The following is a 19622-nucleotide window of genomic DNA, read 5'->3' on the forward strand; positions in this document are numbered from 1 at the left end:
TCAACCAGAAATTGGCACAAATGCCACTGTGTCAGGGTTGGAGACGCTTTTCTTACTGTAGGTGCTGACTTCATTAACATTTTCCTCGTATCTCTTCAGGCTGTAGGGCGGCTCGGTGGAATCCATAGCACCAACAATCGGCTGTTTCACACCCAGTGTGTCAGCCAGAAGGGCATGCACGTGGGTCTACCCATTCTTGGAGACGCCTGCTCTGAATTCACCAGCACCAGCAGCAACAATCAGGACAGCACAGTCATCTTGACATGTGCCTGTCATTGTGTTTTTTGCTAAAGTCTCTGTGTCCTGGGGCATCAATGATGGTCACATAATACTTGCTGGTCTCAAATGTCCACAGGGAGGTATCAATGGTGACACCACACTCACATTCAGCTTCCAGCTTATCCGAGCCCCAGGCACATGTGCCGGAGCCCTCCCCCACCTCAGCAGCCTCCTCGAACTTCCCGATGGTTCTTTTGTTGATCCCACTGCACAGGTACATCAGATGGCCAGCATGGGAGGCTTGGCAGAATCTACATGTCCAATAACGACGATGTTGATGTGAGTCTCTCTTTTCCCATTTTGGCTTTGAGCTGCAGGGTTTCACGACACCTGTGTTCTGGCAGCCAACCCGTTGTGAAAAAGCAGACGTTTGTCTTTCAATCCCAATGATTTCATTTGCATTTCTGAATAAAGACTGCGTTTTATACTTGCACACGAGGCAGGGAAGAAGTAGGTCTATCTACCTTAGCCAAGCAGTTTCTGTTCCAAGAGCATTGTTTTCTGTGTGTGAAGTATTGTGTCAGTCTCGGGAGGAACGATATTTTTATCAAAATCAGGCTTTTTGAGGAAATAAGCCCTACCTTTGTGACAGTGATCAACATAAACATCAGGCAAGATGATTCCGCTTCCAGAAGACACTGAACCGAGAGAAGGACGCCGCTCTAGGACTGAGCTGGCTCGTTCAAGACACAGACAGAGGGCACTTTCAGAGAGTGTCGTCCCGGTCCTCTCTGGACCCCCAGGCTAGAACACAGTGCCTGGGACAGCACTGTGTCCAATAAACACAAATAAAATAGTCAACGGCTGCAGATGTGTACAGAAAGTAACTGCTTTCTGCAGTGAACTCCTGCAGAGAGAAAGTAGTAGCTGAGTAAAGTGATGTGTGGGCTGAACTACTTGAGGAGAAGCTTCGTGATAGAGACGTAAGTTGAGCTGGATGTCTCTTGAGGATGCGCAGACGTGGGGTATCAGGCCTTCCCTGGGAGGGGGCTGAGGAAGGGAATAATGCAGAGGAAAGCCGTGTAGGTTAAGGTGGACAAGAGGAATGAAGAACGGCAAAGAGCTCTGTGGGACACTGCAAGACAGTGTTTGCACCCAGGTGATGTTGGGGGTCTAAGTAAATGGCAGGGAGGGCTGGGAAGGGCACTGAGTAGGGAGGACTTGAGCAGTCAAGATTCTGTCCTGCAGAAAACAGGAATCAGGGAAGGGTTCTGCAAGTAGTCAGGAGGATTCGATTTCAAGAATGAACAGAGTTGTCTATGTAGGTAGATGGCGAAGCCTGCCCAGAGAGTCACTAGTAAAATAAGTTACACCAATGAGACTATTCAATGAATCCATATTTACTCAGGTCAGAGAATGCCAGGACCAGGGCTAAGTGCCCGGGCTACAAAGATGAGGTAAGAGTGGTTCCTGTACTCAGGGAGCAAGAGTGAGGAAGGCTGGGTGTACAAGGAGCTACGGGAGTGAAGGCGAAGGGAGTCGAAACAGCCTGCAGAGATCAGGACGGGCTTCTCAGCACCTGAGAGCCATCTGGGCAAAAAGGGATAAAGCAGGGACTTGGCGAGATGCATGTGTGCGTGCACGTGTGTCTGCGTGCCACTCAGGACTGATGGAGTAAAATCAATCCTGCAGAGCAAGTAAAAACATCACTGCCCAGTCCTGGGGGCCCCCGTCGGGCAGCCCTGACCCCACAGTTCTCTGTCAAGGCCGTCTCTGGAGGTCCACAGGAAGAGAAGGGGGGGCCGGACTTCTTCCTCCTCTTCCTGTACCGAGAAAAGATTTAGCAGCTAGGTGTCTTGGCAGGGCTGAACATGTGCCCAGATCAATAAAACAGTGAATGAAACAAGTAGAGCGTTTCTAAATCCCTATGCGCTTGTGAGCATTAAAGTTTCTAAGGTAAAAAAACCCTTAAGGTCTTTAAGAGTGACATTTAGAAATATTTTCTCAGGTATACGTGGAGAGTACATTTCATTAACCCCTAAAAAATGTCTACCTTAAACTGCTGGTCTTTCACTACAATGCAGGGCTCTTGTGGGTTCAGGAGACCTAAATATTCACCACTCAGAGTTCTCCCTTTCTTTGCAAGTCGTGAACTAGGGTGTGTGGGGAAACATTCTGGTCGACAGAATTTTCTTTATGACATGCATGGACTACCGGGCTTCCACAAAATAAAATGCTCAAGCCCAACCCTTACTGCCTTCAAGACGCCACCTGCCGAAACCATACCAAGTTCAAGGCGCTGCGAGTCAAATAAAGGGGAAGAAAACCTACCGGGATATTAGCTCTGAAGTGTCCGGATTTGTGTCCTCTCTGCACAGCTGTCTCCCAGGGATTTAGAACCCTGCAAGGGCTCCGTACATATCAACACTGGCTGCATACATCCAAACACACACACACACACACACACACACCCCAAATTTCTACTCTCAGGAAGCTGACCATTGGCTCGTAAGTAAATGTCTTATTGTGAGGTTTGGGGAACATCTGAGGCCACCACTGTGAACAGCAATCGGCACTCTGTCAATGAAGCAAAGTTTGTGTGCCCGGCACTCCGAAAGGGCAAAGGTTGTAATGTCAGGGTTCGGAGCATGGAAAGGTGTGTCGGCCGAGAAGGTGCCAACAGAGCAGATGGGTGACATAATGGAGCCGCAGACCCGTCTTGCCCGCTGGACTAGACTTAGGGGTTTTTAGGGGTGGGGGACAGGTTTGCAGAAGTGCCGGCAGGGCAAGCTTTCTCTGGAGGACCTTGGAACTTGGCTATTTATGGTAGAGGGGCATCCCCCCAGCAGCGTTCCAGTGCTCAAGTCCTGCTTCTGTCCCAGACTTTTGGTCCCGGGGGCGGGGGCTAGACTTTGGTTCCAGCCGGGTCCAGCGAGAGGTCAAAGTTCCCTCCTCTTGTGCAAGCGTTCACCGAATGCCCTGTTGTATCTGCAAAGAAATTAAGTGTCTCCTCAAGCAGAATACAACAGGAGTACCCAATTTTGGGGGCACCACAGACAGGTTTTGTGGAAGACAATTTTTCTATGGACCAGGGGTCGGGGGATGTTTTCAGGATGATTCAAGCGCATTACATTCAAGGTCCCCTGCCGCCCAGCCAGGTTCCTAACAGGCCCAGACCAGTACTGGTCGGTGGCCCGGAGGTTGGGGACCCCTGGGACAGTTCTACGGTTGAGCTGGTTGTACGGTTACAACTCTAGTACGTATTTGTGTGTGACTGGCAGAGAAGGGATTCTGCACACGGTACAGGGCATGTGTTTCCTGCACAAACATTGCCACGGTGAGGGAAAACCAACAGAATATGAGCCCAGGACCCACATCTCTGAAGAGTACCTTCTGGTACTCACAGATGGAAGTGAAAAGTTCAAGGTCTTTTCACTTTGTCACAGATTGCAGTACAGCTCCTCGCAAGAGCCAGGACCTCAAGTCCTTGAGATTTTTATTGGGCTAAGACGAAAAACTACATCTTGTTGGTCAGCCACAGTTTCTCGCCACCTCCTTCCTTCTGGTGTGAAATTGGCTTCTTGGGTGAATGGTCCTTCTTTCTTCTAGATGGGTCCCGTGGGCACTGACCTTCCTGTACACCCTAGTGCACATGTGGACACACACTAGTGTCTCAGCTATCATGGAGAGTTTCAGTTTCTAGGGACTAGAAACCGTACCAATGATAATGCGTTCTCAGATCCACTCCTTCCGGTAAAAGCTAACCTAATCCATCTTAATAATATCCATCAATATTGCCACCTAATCCCTTAAACCTTCCACTTCCTGTATAAGAGTCACCAGAGGTTGCGTTAATAAACTGGCACACATGAGGGAGTTCCATGCTATTTTTAAATTTCTGGTTGAAGAAGAATCCAAGAGGCATGGCTGGATTTCTCAGCAAACGCATGAACTAGAAAGATAAGCAGTTTCCTGAGCTCTCAGGACTTCGGGGCATTATTTTCCTGCTAAGTTGCATATTTCTGTCCTTCAGAGAAGTCTTGACAAGACCCGATTCCCTTCCATCCTACTGTGTCAGTGGGGACGCCTCTGCCATTGAAAAGGCGGCCACTGAGGGTGGGAGGAGCAGAGTCTCCAGAAGTTACACAAAGTGAGGTGAGGGGCTTTGTGACTGGTCTGAGTGAATGTGCTAGTGAGGCCAAGGTTGTGGGTCTGACCCCTGAAAAGAGAATTTCAGTCAATTCCCTGCTGGAGGACTGCACCCTAAACTACCACAGATTTGCAAGAAGTCCAAAGATGAGAGGGTGGTTGGGAATGTGGGGGGGGGAGGGGATGGTGATGTACACAGACTGATAACGCAAGGCCCTTGAGAGGGGACAGGGACCCTTGGTCCCAGAACAGGCCACTCTCCAGGGGTAAGGGGCCAGGGGCAGAGTGGCTTCCGTTCTAGGAACTACTACAGAAAGCCACGGAGCCGCCAGGCTGACCAGAGGAAGGCTCAAAGCCTGAATCAACCAAGTACAAACAAGGTACCCTGGTCCAGGCCTGCTCCGTTCCCTGGTGATGACTGAGACATGCACTCACATTAGGAGACATGCAGGCAAGCCCAGCAAGGGGCTGTCTGTGAGAGAGACAGGGAGTAGCAATAAGGAATCAGCAACAGGAGCAATTCTCTTCAATCAAATTGGCCTTGCACAGACCAGGTAAAAGCATGCCTTGACTAAAAAAATATGAACACTTCACTCACCCTACACCTGAGGTCCACAAAAGAGGGGTGTGTGTGTGTCTGTGTGTGTCTGTGTGTCTGTGTGTGCGCGCGCGCATGCACGTGCACGGTGGGGGAAGTGACTTCAGTTATTAATGACTCCAGGAATATAAATATTTATCATTACTGATTGCCTTCTTGGGAAGCAGAAATAAAGTGGCATGAAACTGTGATGATTTCATAGTTTCTTCATATTGCCAAGGAAAAGAAAGGGGAGATTATTAACCCAAGGCAAAAGAGATAAGCCTGAAACACCGAAGTAAGTAGAAATTGCCTTTGCTATTCTGTTTGAAGTTCTAAAGCAGACAACTTTGCTGCCCCAGGTTCTCCCCAACTCTGACCTCTCCTGAAACCCCGTCGCTGCCAAACTATAGCCCTGAACTCCAGACCTTTCCAAAGAAATTTAAGACATGTCTTAGCATCTTTAAAGAACCTCCCAAGAGATAGTGTGCAAACTGCTCTTCCCACAAAAACACCAGCCAGGGAACTCCTAGAATAGCTGTGTCATAAATTCTATTTCCTAAGCTCACTGATTAAGTTTGCACAGAGCAAGGTTTTGGGGAAATGCCTATGTTCGAGAAAAAGCAAAGAACCCCACTCCGATGCTGCCCTGCCAACGAGCGCAGAAACAAACTCAGCATGTGGGTCTGCAAACTAGGATGACAGACACAGAAGGTCCACGGCCCAGTGTTCTTGCTGCATTTTATCATGCAATACTCAGCACAGGCAAAAGAATCTCTGTAGCTCTTAGGCAAATTTCAAAGCATTGGAATGAACACATCTCTCAACTCAAAACAGCATCAGATATAAGACGTCTCGTAGGTCCAAGACCGCTGAATCAATTCATTTGCTAAACTTTTAAAAAATAATGCATTCGTTTGTTGAACCACCTATTGAGGGAGGAGGAAGCAAAAGAAAGGAAGTGATAACAACTGCATTTCATTCCAGGAGAAACTGCAGGCGAATTAAGTCCTGGTGACCTGGTGTGAAATGAAATGCACAGGAGATTCAGGCAAAGTGGGCAGAGGGAGGAGGCAGCTCACACTCCAGGTGGGAAGACAGGGCTCCACCCACTAACGCTCTTAGAAAAAGCATTGGAAGGCTCCTTAGAAGACGCCTAAGGAGACAAGACCAGTGAGGTTCCGCAACACAACTCCGCGTGCCCACACTGTTTCTTCCCCTATAAAACGACATCAGGCCCTCTCTCTCCCAGCCATTCTGGAGAGAATCAGAATCAGAATGGGTCCGGAGGTACTTTATCGGCTGCAAAGAGCAACGCGATGTAAAGGGATGTCATTGTACAAGGATCTTCGGATTTTTTTGATTGTGAGGGTTATGTGCCATTGCTTTGCGTAGGGAAAGGTGTGAGATGGTGGTTTTAACTCGCCAGGGTTTGCATTTCACATCAAGATACCCCACTGTTGCCCTGTCTCTTTCATCTCAACTGGTTTCCAAATGGGCAGCGTGGCCGCTGAGCCCCCCTGTAAGCTGTAACAGAAGCGATGTTTCCTGCATGTGAAATCCACCCGTGGAACAGAGCTCAGCACTCTGAAGTCTTAGCGGAGACAGCAGAGAGGAGCCTTGGTATCTTTGCTATGGAGAAAATTCTGTTTTCCTCCGTGTCTCTTTTCAAATATTTGTTTAATGTCACAGTAAAAGAGTGTTCAAGTGCCTAAGCACTTTGAAGCTAGAAAAGGCTCTTTAAAAAAAAAGTTTTACCTGTATAGGTTTGTTACATCATTCCTATTAGGTTTTGAAAAATACTGAAAACCGACCCTGGACACCCATCATTTTTCTGGGGGTGACCCAAGGAGGAGACCTGCTGCTTTTGGCCCTGGGTTGATGTGTCACCTGACCAAAGACTCCACTGGCCAGCCATTCCTGTTGTTACCTCCCCAGTGTCCCCCCGCCCCAACCCCACCACCCTAACGAAGTCCCCGGCCTTACAATATTTTATCACACTAGTTCACATTTAGCCAGCGGAGCTCACCCAACCAGTACAAGCCAGACGCCAGGCCAATTATGACAGTTTACTGTGGGTGAGGGCTGTGCTGAGCACCTGACTTCCACCGTCTCAGGGCTAGCTCAGGAGGCGGGTGTTAACATGCAGGTTGTACAGATGGAGGAACCTGGGAGTTCAGGGAGGGTAACTAATTTGCTAAAAGCCCGACCAAGCCACCAGGCAGGGAGGAAGCCAGGATTCAAACCAAAGTCCCTTCTTTGCAGTCTCTAAATAAGTGAAAAATTTGGAATATCGAAATGTTGAAAGTGACAACACAATACCTCCTTTGACACACAGATGGCTGGGTTTTGTATTCATTAACAGTAAATTTTCAGAAGAATTCTGACGTCTATATTTTTTTGGTCTGATTTTTCAATCGTGCTATGTTTACAAAAATACATGTGAAAAGAAGTGGGGAATCCTCTATCAGAGCCAGTGTCCAATTTCCACTCAGAAAGCAAGATAATCTGAGCCCATGGGAAGCCATTTCTCCCCTTTGAGACTCTCTGGCTCTCAGAAAATGTTCGGGGAACAAGCAGAACCACAGCAGCCCTGGGGAGGAGCCCCTTCTGATGGGCGGGGCAACTGAGATGGCTCCAGCTGGCCTTTTGGTCAAACAGTGGGGAAGAGGAGGTGAATACTGCCCCCAAACCAATCTGGGGAACTTTCGTCTTTCTAACTGCTGAAATGAGACGTCTCCGTCAGAATGTGTTAACCATGCAAACATTTTAAGTTAAAGCCGCCACTCTGAGTGAGCGGGACATAATATAAACTCCTTGAAGCTGGGCTCCAACAACTCTATTCCAAGGAAGCTAAGTGGGCCTTCCTACTTTCCCTCCTCACTCCAAACAAACTGACAAACAGATAATATTCTCGCCCTGGCTGGTGTGGCTCAGTGGACTTAGCACCAGCCTACGAACCAGAGGGTCACTGGTTGGATTCCCAATCTAGGGCACACGTCTGGGTTGCAGGCCATGAGGTCCTCAGTGGGGAGCACGCACAAGGCAACCACACATTGATGCTTCTCTCCCTCTCTTTCTCCCTCCCTTCCTCTCTCTAAAAATAAATAAATGAAAAAAAAAAGACAATATTCTTGCTCTGAAGTGCCCCATGAGCCAAAGAATAAAAGATCAAGAGGGGAGCATTTGCCCCCAGGAGGGCAGTTCTGCTCACAGAACAAATATTCCAATGGAACACTCCATTGCAGCGAATTTTTCCTTCTGAGACAGACAATGTCAGGTGTTAAAATGTGTCAAATACTAAGTCTGAACTATGACATAATCAAACCTGCACAGAAAGCTGGCCTAAGGCCAAGAGCATGTGTTTGTGCCCGAGCGTGTACGCACCCAAAGTGTATCCTCGAGGTCAGATAAGGAGAGCTCCCACTGCGAAGACACATTTTTAGAAGCTGCCTTCCGGCTGCTGAGGTAAGACACACATCTTCCCAAGTGTCACCTACCAAATCTGAGGACATGTGATACAAATTTAAAACTCTCAGAAACACACCTTTGTCTGAATTGTCCTGACCGTAACAACTCTACTCCACGCTAACCTAAGCAACTTCCCCTTTTTTTTCAACCACGAAACATAATTATCCCTGAAGAAATCACTTATTTTCCTTCAAAGTAAGTTAAACCCTCGTACAATGAATACGACAGGGAAAATCTCTAGTGCCTCATTGATCTGAGCGACATTGTTGACGTTGAACTTCTGGCACAAGACAGGATAAGGAGCAGTTTTCGGGGGGGGAGTGGATCATGTCCTGCATGCTCCGATATTTGAGACTTCTGCTCCGACCCCTCACACGCACAGTGAAGACATGACACACACTCCCCTAGGACAGGCAGACAGACTGATTTGTCCCCAGTCACACAGGAACAGCTGACAGAGGAAATGGTGTTAAATCTACGAGAAGGAGCTAATCACCCACTCGGACCTAATCAGACTTAACAGAACTCATAGAGTGGATTATGGAGGTATTCCTAATGTCATCGGCGTCGTGATTTCTTGAGTGTTATTTCAGTTGACGTCGAATGAGAGGACGTGACCTGTGGCTGTTGACAGTTCTCCTAAGGCAACAGAGCAGGTGGGAGAGGTGCCCAGAACCACCCTAATGCATGTGGCAGCCCAGGTGACACTGACAGGTGTCATTCAGAAAATGGGGGTGGGGGAAGCAAGCTTTGTCATATGTGCAAATTTGCAATTGAATGTATACAACTGTTCTAAAGGTTGGGGGGGTGGGGAGCAGATGCGGTTAGGAGACTCGCAAATAAAGAAAAGCATCTCTCAGCTCTGCTTCTCCCCTCTGAACCTAGAGGGATTTGATCTTTAATTCATTCGAGGACTGGTAGTGGACTGGTAACTGCCAGCTGAGTACCTACTATGTGCCTAGCACCCCAGTCTTCTCTCACACTGTGGGCCACCAGGATCCCTGATGAAAGCAAGGGAGGCGCCTTCCGTGGCGGATGACCACGCTTTGCTCCCGCCACTCCAGACACCCACACTGCTGCAGACTCTGAGCCACAGCAAGGCTCAGAAGATCAAGGGGACCCGTCACAGCAGCCTTTTTAACTTTGGGAAAACCCAGGGCTCACTTCACTCAAACGTCGCAAAGTGGTACCATGACCCTTTAGCTCTTGGCTCACCAATTCAAAGAGATACATCACATACAGCCCTTAAGCTGCCCACGGCATGATTCTGCGTCTAGCTCTTTCCAGGGTCCCCCACGCGGAAGACAGCTCTGGTAGGGAGTCGGGCCAAGATTATTATACTATTTAGCTTTTGTCCCTTCTTTTACTACGTCTTAATGTGGAATAAGGTGCACGGGTCTCAGAGATTGAGTACTTCAATAAATGCTGGACTTGAGACCTGAACTCGAAGGGGACCTGCTGTAACTCAGGTTTGCTTAATCGCTCCCAAGAATCTCCACTTCAAAGATGAAGAGCCCTGGCTGGTGTGGATTGAGTACTGCGCAATGATAGGTCGCTTGTTCGATTCCCAGTCAGGGCACATGCCTGGGTTGCAGCCAGGCCCCTAGTTGGGGGCACACAAGAGGCAACTGATAGATGTGTCTCTCTCTCACACATTGATGTTTCTCTACCTCTTTTCCCCATTTCCTAAAAGTAAATAAATAAAATCTTTAAAAAAGATAAAGAAACTGCGGTTCAAAGAAAGGACAACAGGGCCCATTTCTCAAGGAGTAGTGGAAGGCCAGGCACAGATTTAACTCCTAAACCACTTCCTGCCTCGCTAATTTTCCTGAGCACCCATCCAGGGAGGGAATGGGCAGAACCGAAGAGAACAGATTTCATTCCCTTAAGTATAGGTGTGACAATCTACACATAGCCACACTTCCTTTCAGGGCAGTAGCTTCCTCACCTGTATTTTACAGGCGTGAGAAGGTGTTGTATTGGTGATTTCTAAGGTGCCTTTCTGGCCTGAAATTATCATAAGGCTTGAGAATATAACGATGTGCTGGTGTATGTGAATATGTGTACATACGACATGCTACAATTAAATGCCATTGTCAACCACACGTTTTGCCTCATCCCTCCCAGTGACCATGTCTTCTTCCCAGTCTCAAACCACGGCTGCATGCATCTCATCAGTGCAGTCCCTCGGAATCCCAGGGGTGTGATCAGTGCCCCTCTAGCTCCTCCCCAATCACGAAGTGCAGAGATTGAGAAGGAAGAGGGGCCGGGTATAGTGTCATTAAGTTCCTCGGAGGAAATGGCAAGTCTGCAGCAGGGCTGGGCTGTGGGGAACAGAACGCACCGCAAGAAGCACAAGTTAAAGGTGACAGACTATGGCTGCCCGGACCTGGGGCCTCGCTGGCAGTGCACCTAGAGGGCAGCGCATGACCATACGTGGAACAAGGCTGGCTCCGAGCCCACGTTTGAGGGCAGTACCCTGCCCTCCCAGCTTGGCACATCCCGCGTGAGCAACTCTGAAAATGTACTGGTGAAGGGTGTGCGGCGCCAACGTGGCCCTAGCTTTCTACCGCACGTGGCTCGGCCCGGAGTGGGGCCACCGCCCGAGAGGCCGGCGCTAGGACCCCGCGCGCCGCGCTCACTTCCTCCCGCCCTGGTGGGAGCCGCCGCGCGGCGCCCCCTGCTCCCGCCCGCCCACCGCCTACCTGGCGAAGCAGTGCTCGCAGTGGTTGCCCCGCTCGTTGACCGTGAGCACGAAGGCGTAGGCCGGGCAGGAGAAGAGCAAGTCGCCCACCTGGAAGGGCCGCAGGGCCCGCAGCCCCCGGCCCTTGCCCGGGCTGCAGAAGCGCTCCAGGCCGCCGTCCCCCTCAGCCCTCATGGTGGCGGCGGGGCGGGCGGGCTGGCACCGAGGGGCGCCCGGCGCCGGCGGAGCTCGGGCTGCGGCTCCCCGCGAGCTGTTATTGGAGAAGCGTCACCCGGAGCCGCGGGGGGCGGGGTGGGAAGCCTCCCGGCAGACGCGGCGGTGGCCACCGCTCCCCGGAAGGGACGGCGGCCCCGCCCGGTCCTCGCGCGCTCCCGGGGGGAGGAGGACTGGCCCCGCGGCCCCGCCCCGAGCGTGGGACCCTCGGCGAGCGCCCCGCGATCAATCGGGGCGGTTTCCGGTGTGGCCGCGACAGAGAGCTGCAGCCCTGGCGGCTCCTGGAAGGAGGGCGTGAGACGTCTGCGCCCCCGCGGCCTCTCCGCGGACAGAACGCTGTCCCCTCGTGGGCGGGATGCGGTCGCCTACGGGGACAAGCATCCGAGGCCACCCCCGGACGTTTGGCTAGTCCCAGAGGGTGACTTGCCCTCGCTAACTTACAGGGAGCAGAGACGTTTCTCGGCCCTACGTGCTTAGACCCTAGAAGGAGTGAGTCATCGGGGAACACGGAAGAGAAATTACGTAGAAAAGTTTGATGTGCTGAGGCTTGTGAGGCTTTGAATCTCCCAGGGGGTCTCGGGGCGTGTTGGGTGTGACCTTAGTCTCCCCTGTGCCCCCCAAGGGGGAGGTAAATGTGTGGACCGCGGCGGAAGTGCACTGGGCCGCGGAGCTCACGGAGACTGCGGACACTGGGTGGTGCAGAGGAAGCCGACAAAAACCTGCCTCCCAGGAATTAGGCTCTTGGTAGGGGCAGTGCCTTGGTGTGGGCAGCGCCCTAAGCTAGAGTTTGCCATGGTTTTAACCAGTCAGGTTATGAGTCACCTAGAGGACTTAAAACACCTAAAGCACTCAGGACAGTACTTAGCCTTGGTCCTATGCACGTGCAGCTATTGGCCTCACTGGCATTAGAAAGAAGGATGTGACCTGTGTGCAGGAGGGATTATGTAAAGGCCGAAACTGATGTGCATACAGTGGAGACTAAAAGTGTGAAAAGAGAATGAGAATTTTGCAGAAAATGCTAATGCTTAAAACTCAAGTTTGTTCCCAAACTATGATACCCGTGCACATTCAAGACTAGTTTAGCAAAAGGGAAGGCAAATGTGATTTGGAATCTGTCATGAGATCAGGAGAATTTTCGACGCTTCGATGAAATTCCTAAAATAAATAAGCCTCTATCCTTCCTATAAAGAAATACATCAGGAATACTATCTCACACATTTTAAGAAACCTTCACTGAGAGCATCCATTATGTGCCCGACACTGGGGTAGAAAGACGGACATAGATTTGGGTCTTTGCAATCAACACATTTACAATCTAATAACAATTACCATGAGTTACTGAGCGTTATTGGCCAGGTATTATACTAAGTGCATTAATCACAGTATCTCATTTAATCCACAATTACAAGAGCCCAATGAGTTAGGTGTGATGTCTCCCATTTCCAATATTGGGTAACTAATACGCAGAATAATTTCCAAGTGTACACAGTAAATTGTGGACTTGGGTTTCCACTTGAGGTTTGTCTGAAATTCAGGCCCATGTTCTTACCCCAAGTATCTGTGGGAACAAATACAGCTCACTTAGCGTTATTGTAGTGGCTTGGACTAAGTGTTCTGTAGAACACAGGCAGTGAGTGACAAACTCAGCCAGAAAAGTGGGGGTTTAGTCAAGGCAGGTGCCCCCTTCAACTGAACCTAAAGGATGCACAGGACTTTGCAAGGACAGGAGCAGAGAACAGTTTTCCAGGCCAGAACTACTGCAAAGACCAGGGACTTGAGAGAACAGTGTGCAGTTGGACCCCCTGAATGGCCAGTGGAGTGTAAGTTCTCCAGGAGGGGACAGGGGTGATGCAGAAACAGGGGGAGGGCAGCTTCGCAGATATGATGTGGGAGTCCCTGGAAGTGTTCAAGCAAAGGGGTGCCATCGCCAGGCTGGCGTTGGGGACCGAGTTCTACCGGCAGCTCTGCAGGCAGACTGGGAGGGGAGAGGACTGAACACAAAACCGCCAACCAGTGAAGGGGCCATTTGCAGTATTTTAAACGACAGGCGGAGGAAGCCGGAAGGAGACAGTGAGTGGCATTGGGGAAAGAAGCAAAGATGTTTAAGGGTAGTTCCAATGTCTTCCTTGGCGTAAGGTTTCTCCACGTGGGGAGATATACGGCAAGCAGATAATAGATAGTGTCGGCTTTCTAGCTGGAGTCTAATCAATCTTATAGGCTGAAGACAGGAATCATAAATATCCTAGAATTGGGGGACCAGAAAAGGCCTTTTTACACTGAGGAAAGAGAGGCCGTGTAAAGTTAAGTAACTTGCCTAATAAATCCAGCAGCAGGTAGAGCTAGCAGGAGATGCCCCCCCCCATGCGTTTAACATTTAAATATTCATCACGTGCTTCCTGTGTTCCAGGAGCAGTGATGCGGGCTGGCGATGTAGTGGTAACAAAAGCTGACTTACTGCTGCCCTCGCCAAGCTTTGTACGTTCTGGTGGGGGAAGCGGACTTCAATCCCGTCATCAGACAAGTGCAATGAACACTGCCAGTGGTCTCCAGGGCTTAGGTGACTCTATCGTCGTCTGGGGAAGCTTTTCAGGGAGAGCCATGCCTGGACTAAATGCAAAGGACGAATAGAATTTAGTCAAGAAGAGGAGGGACAAGCATTCTGCGCAGAGGGAACAGGGCGTGCAAAGTCCCTTGGGTAGGGAGAAGCATGACCTGTAGGAAAGACAGTGACCAGAGCAGTGCTGGAAGGAAAGCGTCGCTCCGGGTGATTGTAGGAGGTAAATGGTTCTGTGGGACAGGCTAGGGGAGTCAAACCAGCCTCCGACAGGTGCCCGACTACTGGGTTAGCGGAGCTTTGGGCCATTCACACGACCTGAACTGATTCTAACATTTGTGTTTGATTACAGATGGGTATTACGTGTTACTGAGAGAAATTTCTCAAATCCTAGAAGTTTTAGAATACATGTGTACACAGGCAAATCTTGGATAAATTTCAGGGCTAGTAGTTTTTTTTAACTCTGATTTCTGGGGCCTCTAACCAGCACAAAAGTGATAAGATGACATAGAAGTAAGCAGTTATAAACAGCCAACAGTTTACCATTTCCAGGATTAACTGTGCAAAATAATCGACTTACTGGTTTTTGTATTGCAAGTGTGTGTTTTTTTCCTCATTCATGGAGAAAGGTTTCCACTAGCTAAGAGAAACAGTGGCATAGCCACTGGGTTGTCTTTCCAGGTAACTGGGTGGCTCGAGCAACTTATTCTGGCGAGTGAAGGTGACTGTGACTTAACACTGGAAAAGGAACAAGACTCCTCTCAGAAAAATGCCTGTGCTGAGCACAGAGTGACTCAAGATGGGAAAATAGCTAAGCAACAGCCATGAACTGAGGAACTTAAGTTATGAAGAACACTGTTTAAAATACACAGTCAAGGAATGGCAGCAAACCAGCAAGGGCAAACCGATGACAGACCTCTTATTGCAGTTCACGCTTGTCACTTCACCACTCGGCATTCTCACATTCCGTGAAAGTCACCTTCTGGCGGCCAGGGCTCCTCTGTCTTTTCCACTGCCTCTGCCCCACGGCGGGAAGGAACTGAGTGAGTTCTCAGTCACGTCGCCTCACTGGAGCTCCGAGGAGGCGGTGCAAAGATGAAGGTCCCCTTGGCTCAGTATCTCTGACCTAGAAATTGATCCAAGTCGTGAGTGAAATTTCCTTCCCACCCCAAATCCGTGCACAAAGAGACAGCTCTGGCCTAGGGAAATCAAGCCTTAGCAAAGATAGAATATGGGTGCACGTGGGCAATGGAGCTGTACCCTGTGCCGGTGTACCGCTACATGCGTTTCAGTTTTTGATTACTCATCATGTGCTTCCACTGAGGTAGGCAGACCCTTGCCGTTCAAAGGCGAACAGACCAACCTACCTGCAAAGAGCTATGCAGTAGCTGAAAAATGTCATCCAGAGATACCCAGCGTGAATCCCTGGGACCTGTACATGTCACTTGATATGGTTTCCAAGGGTCTTGCAGATGTGTCCAGTTGAGGAACTGGAGGTGGCCTGAGGATCCTGGATTATCAGCTTGGGCCCTCAGCTCAATCACAAGTGTCCTTACAAGAGAGGGGACACAGCCGGAAGAGGAGGCCGCAGTGTTATCACAGAGGCAGAGATCAGAGTGGTTTGCTACAAACACAGGAATGCGACGGCCGTCGGAAGCCGGAGGAGGCAAGGAACAGGCTTTCCCCTAAGAGCCTCTGGAAGGCGTGCGGACCCGGGTTCCAGCCCCGTGATCCCGATTTTAGACATCTAGCCTCCAGCTGCATGGGATGACACGTGTCTGTGGTTTTAAGCCACCCAGGCTTCCGGAACTTGTCACAGCAGCTAGAGGAAACTGACACAAATGATAACACAATGAAATCTTAATAGGGGAAAGAACACAGCATCGTAGACAGGCTTCACAGAGGACCTGACAATTTAGCTCCATCCAGAAGAAAGGTAAATGAGTGACCAAGGGAAAGAGGCCCCACCCAAGAGGACTTACAAACCTGAAGGTATAAATTCACAGGGGAGGAGAGGATGTGGCAGTCCAGAGAATTATTTTTGCTTATATTTAATAAACATCTCCCTAGCTCTTACTATGTACCCGCTGCACTTTAAATATATTCTTTATCCTCCTAACATTTTGTAGATGAATACACTGAATCGCTCTAGTTAAGTCATTCGTCCATGAGAATTGTGGGAGGAGGACCGGAAGCAGGCTGTGTGGCTGAGTTCATGCCCTGGACCGCAGCACCTTGCTGACTGCACTACGGCCCTGGATAAGGGATCTCGGGGGAGGCTGGGGCAGCGAAAGGGGCCCCATGGAGAAGGGCTCTGACCGGCTCTGGGCATAGGGTTAGGTGCCGTGTGTGGGCACTATGAAGCCAGAGAAGAAATTCGGCAGATGTGATACAATTGTGGTCCTTTTCACAAAGGTAAATTACAGGAGGGAGGATGCAGGGATAGGGAAGCAAGGAGTCAAATGCATTAGACCGTCCGGAAGAGGGGCGTTGCTGGTTGGAGCAAGGGCGGCCGACAGTGGTGACGGAGAGAAGGGGTGTGGATTTGAGAACTCTCCGTGACCAAGCCCTGGGATTAGCGTGCACCCAGAGAAAGGAGGAGGGGAAATGTGAGCCATAAAAAATACAGCGCATTTTATGGCTGAGCCATATGCGGAGTAATATGGAGGAGGTGATATGGCTCTGAGCCATATGAAGAGTATGTTTTACTGGCACTGTTTGACCTAGCTCCTGTCTTGCACCGCAACCCAGGAGTGAACAACCAATACCAGGTGGTGGATCTGTGCAGAGTTTGAGATCAGACTCTTATTCGGAAATAGTTTAAAAGCGTTATGAAAGAGATAAGTGTTGCTGTTGTTTCGAGGGGGGTGTATCGTCACTTTCTGGATCATGGAATCGCAGGTGCTGGCTTGCAACACTTATGAATCCAGGTGGCCAAGGAAAGCGGCGCTCTCTCACTGGCAAGCCGAGGTGTGGACCTGAACAGAAATAAACCTCTGCTTTCAAGCTGAAGTGCAGCAGGAGCGTCCCTAACACATGATTTACAGACTTGACGTGAGTCTCTTGGCCGAAGAGCAGCGTTTTCACTAGAGGCAGAGTTATCGTAGCAAAGGAGACTGTTTTTGTGGGTCGGAGCACTGCGAAAGCCAGAGAAGGGGGCGTAACTAGCTGTGTGAGAGTCCCATCAATCAATTCTTGAACTACCAGTGGCGTTCTCTCGTCCTGAGAGGGAAGAAGAGAGAGATTAAGAAACAAAACTTAAGCGGGGTTTGTCCTTAGCATTCAGGAAAGATAGTAGTTCTGACTAGATGCAAAAAATTGGATTACAAGGTGGGTCAAAAACAGAAGGCCCCATTACTGGCATATTTGGTTTTCATTTAGACTTGGAAGCTTTTTTTTTTAATCTCTGAGAAGTCTTACTGTCTTTTCCTCCATTAAAAAAAAAAGGTACTAAATGTAACAAACTATAGAAGTTGTGCTTATCTCTATTTTACTGAGAACTGTTAGCAATTTTCTGTTTTGATGGAGGCAGCATTATGAACTAGCTGGGCCAGGAAGGATGGGCATAGAACTCGAGTCTGTCACCAAAGGCTCGTGACTTGAGCGACTCACCAGGGCCAGATTTTGGGTGCTTTATGCTCCCCCTAAAATCCCCTCTGACTTTTAGTGAAAGCTGAAGCGTTCCATAAGAAGAGATGAAGCATGACATTTAAAGCGGCAAAGCCGTAGTCCACCTGTTTCGTAGGTTTAATCTTTACATAAAATGTAACTGTATCCCTGTGGTTTATTTCTTTTATAAGAAGGAAGAAAGAGGGCCCTGGCTGGTGTAGCCCAGTGGATTGAGCATGGGCCTGTGAACCACACGATCACGGTTCGATTCCCAGTCAGGGCACATGCCTGGGTTGCAGGCCAGTCCTCAGCAGGGGACTCACGAGAGGCAACCATACATTGATGTTTCTCTTCTTCTCTCCTTCCCTTCCTCTCTAAAGATAAATAAATAAAATCTTTTTAAAATTTTAAAAAAAGAAGGAAGAAAGATACAGGAGAGAGAAAACAGTAGAAGAAGAATTTCTACAAAACCTGAAAGAGGTCAACTGTCATCATTGTAACTGTGAGTTAGTGCAACACTTAAAATATATCTTTGGTTTGTTTTTTTTCCCTAATAAAAGTTAAAGATTAGTAACATTAAAAGTTTGCTTTGGGGGAAATCATTACAATTTAAGGTAAATGCAATATCTTTTCTTAAGCTGGAAAAAGAGAAGTTGTGACTGCTTGATAAGAAATACTTTTTTTATAAGATGTTATCTTTAACTACAGTGCATTTAAGAACCAAACAATTATTTTGAACTGTTTTGGGAAATGTACACAGCTCGAAGTTGTGGAGCAGGAGCCCCTAGACCCGGATTTGGTGCTCCCAGAAGTGAGAATGTGCTAGAAGAAACTCGACAGGTACTTAGCAAGCCATAAAAATGTGCTAGGATGTAAGAAGCCTCCTGAAGCCAAGGAGATTTGTCTGTTCTGCTCCAGGAGATGCCTGAAGCAAGGTAGCTCCTCAATGAACAGTTAGTTGTTCAGTGAATGATAGCACAAGGTAGAGTATCGAACCCTATGAGAATTGTAAAAAAAAAAAAATGAAATTGACAATAGGAAGCACAGGTAACTTCAGCTTCTTTGAAGTTTTATATGTAACAAAGATAATTAAGCAGATAATCAGACCATGAACAGAATCCCCTTTGTGGTTGTTTTTCGAATTCATCCATTGCTTTGTCATTGCTCATGCTCCCCAACTCAGGACTGAACTGCAACCTAGGTGTGTGTCCTGACCCGGAATTGAACTCGCAACCTTTCGGTTACCGGACAATGCTCCAAGCAACTGAGTCACACCAGCCAGGGCAAAATCTTTTACCTTTTTTTTTAAATTGAAGGTTTTCCTAACTTTTATTCTATTTTTATTTTTGGTCATGGAAATCTCCCTTCCTTTTTTTGAAATAGAATGTCTCCGAGTATTGCATTTGTCTTACTCAGAACAGAGTTTGGGAAACGCTACTCGGGTCAGTCTTCTTGAAAACCACTAATTAAGTGCCTATATGGACCTATTACTTTATAGGAACTCTGGAAACATCTTGGGAATTATTTAGAGGAAAGATATATTTTAGACATTTCAGAAGAATACATCTTTGATCTAAATTGCCAGATTAACGTCCTGAGTAAGTAGACTTTTGGTATGAATGTTTTGGTGGGACAGTGGAATTTTATTTTGCTTTAAAAAAAATAGTATTCATATTATTAGAACAAAATGGGTACTTGAAAGTAAAAGGAGAATGTAGGATAGAGTTTTTAGCTTTTGTGTGGATTTGCTGGGGGAGATGAGTGGATTTGCATGGAGATATAGAATACACTGAGGAGGAGAAAATTGAAAAGAGAGAGCTGAGATTATCAAAAGGAATTAAGGAAGGAGTTTATGAAGATTATATAGCAATGAGTGAAATAATTAACGTAAAATATTTGGTAGAAAAAGAAGGACATCAAATCTCATTTATAATACGTAAAAACCAGTAAGAAAAAAATTGGGTGGGAGGGAGGACCCAATAAATCCTACAAAATAATAGTGTCTGGGTTTCGGGGCTTTTCCCCCTTCATCTCTAATTGTGGCTTTCATTTTTATTTTAAAAATATATAATAAAAACTGAAAAAAGAGAAATACTAAAGGATCAGACAAAATTAGGAGAAGAAAG

At 48.3% G+C, this 19622-nt stretch overlaps 1 protein-coding gene across 1 annotated transcript in view; it reads right to left on the minus strand.

The window, feature by feature from the left end:
• The window catches only part of SMYD2 (SET and MYND domain containing 2), a 49176-nt gene extending 37492 nt beyond the window's left edge, over positions 1–11684 (minus strand). The window contains exon 1 of the mRNA XM_037035056.1: positions 11122–11684. Within this exon, the coding sequence (XP_036890951.1) occupies positions 11122–11294 (173 nt within the window). The 5' untranslated portion in view covers positions 11295–11684. The remainder of the gene's footprint in view (positions 1–11121) is intronic.
• Between the last annotated feature and the right edge of the window lie 7938 nt (positions 11685–19622).

The sequence above is a fragment of the Sturnira hondurensis genome, unplaced genomic scaffold, assembly GCF_014824575.4.
Source record: "Sturnira hondurensis isolate 20B ecotype Veracruz unplaced genomic scaffold, ASM1482457v3 Scaffold0022215, whole genome shotgun sequence".
Classification (NCBI taxonomy): Eukaryota; Metazoa; Chordata; class Mammalia; order Chiroptera; family Phyllostomidae; genus Sturnira; species Sturnira hondurensis.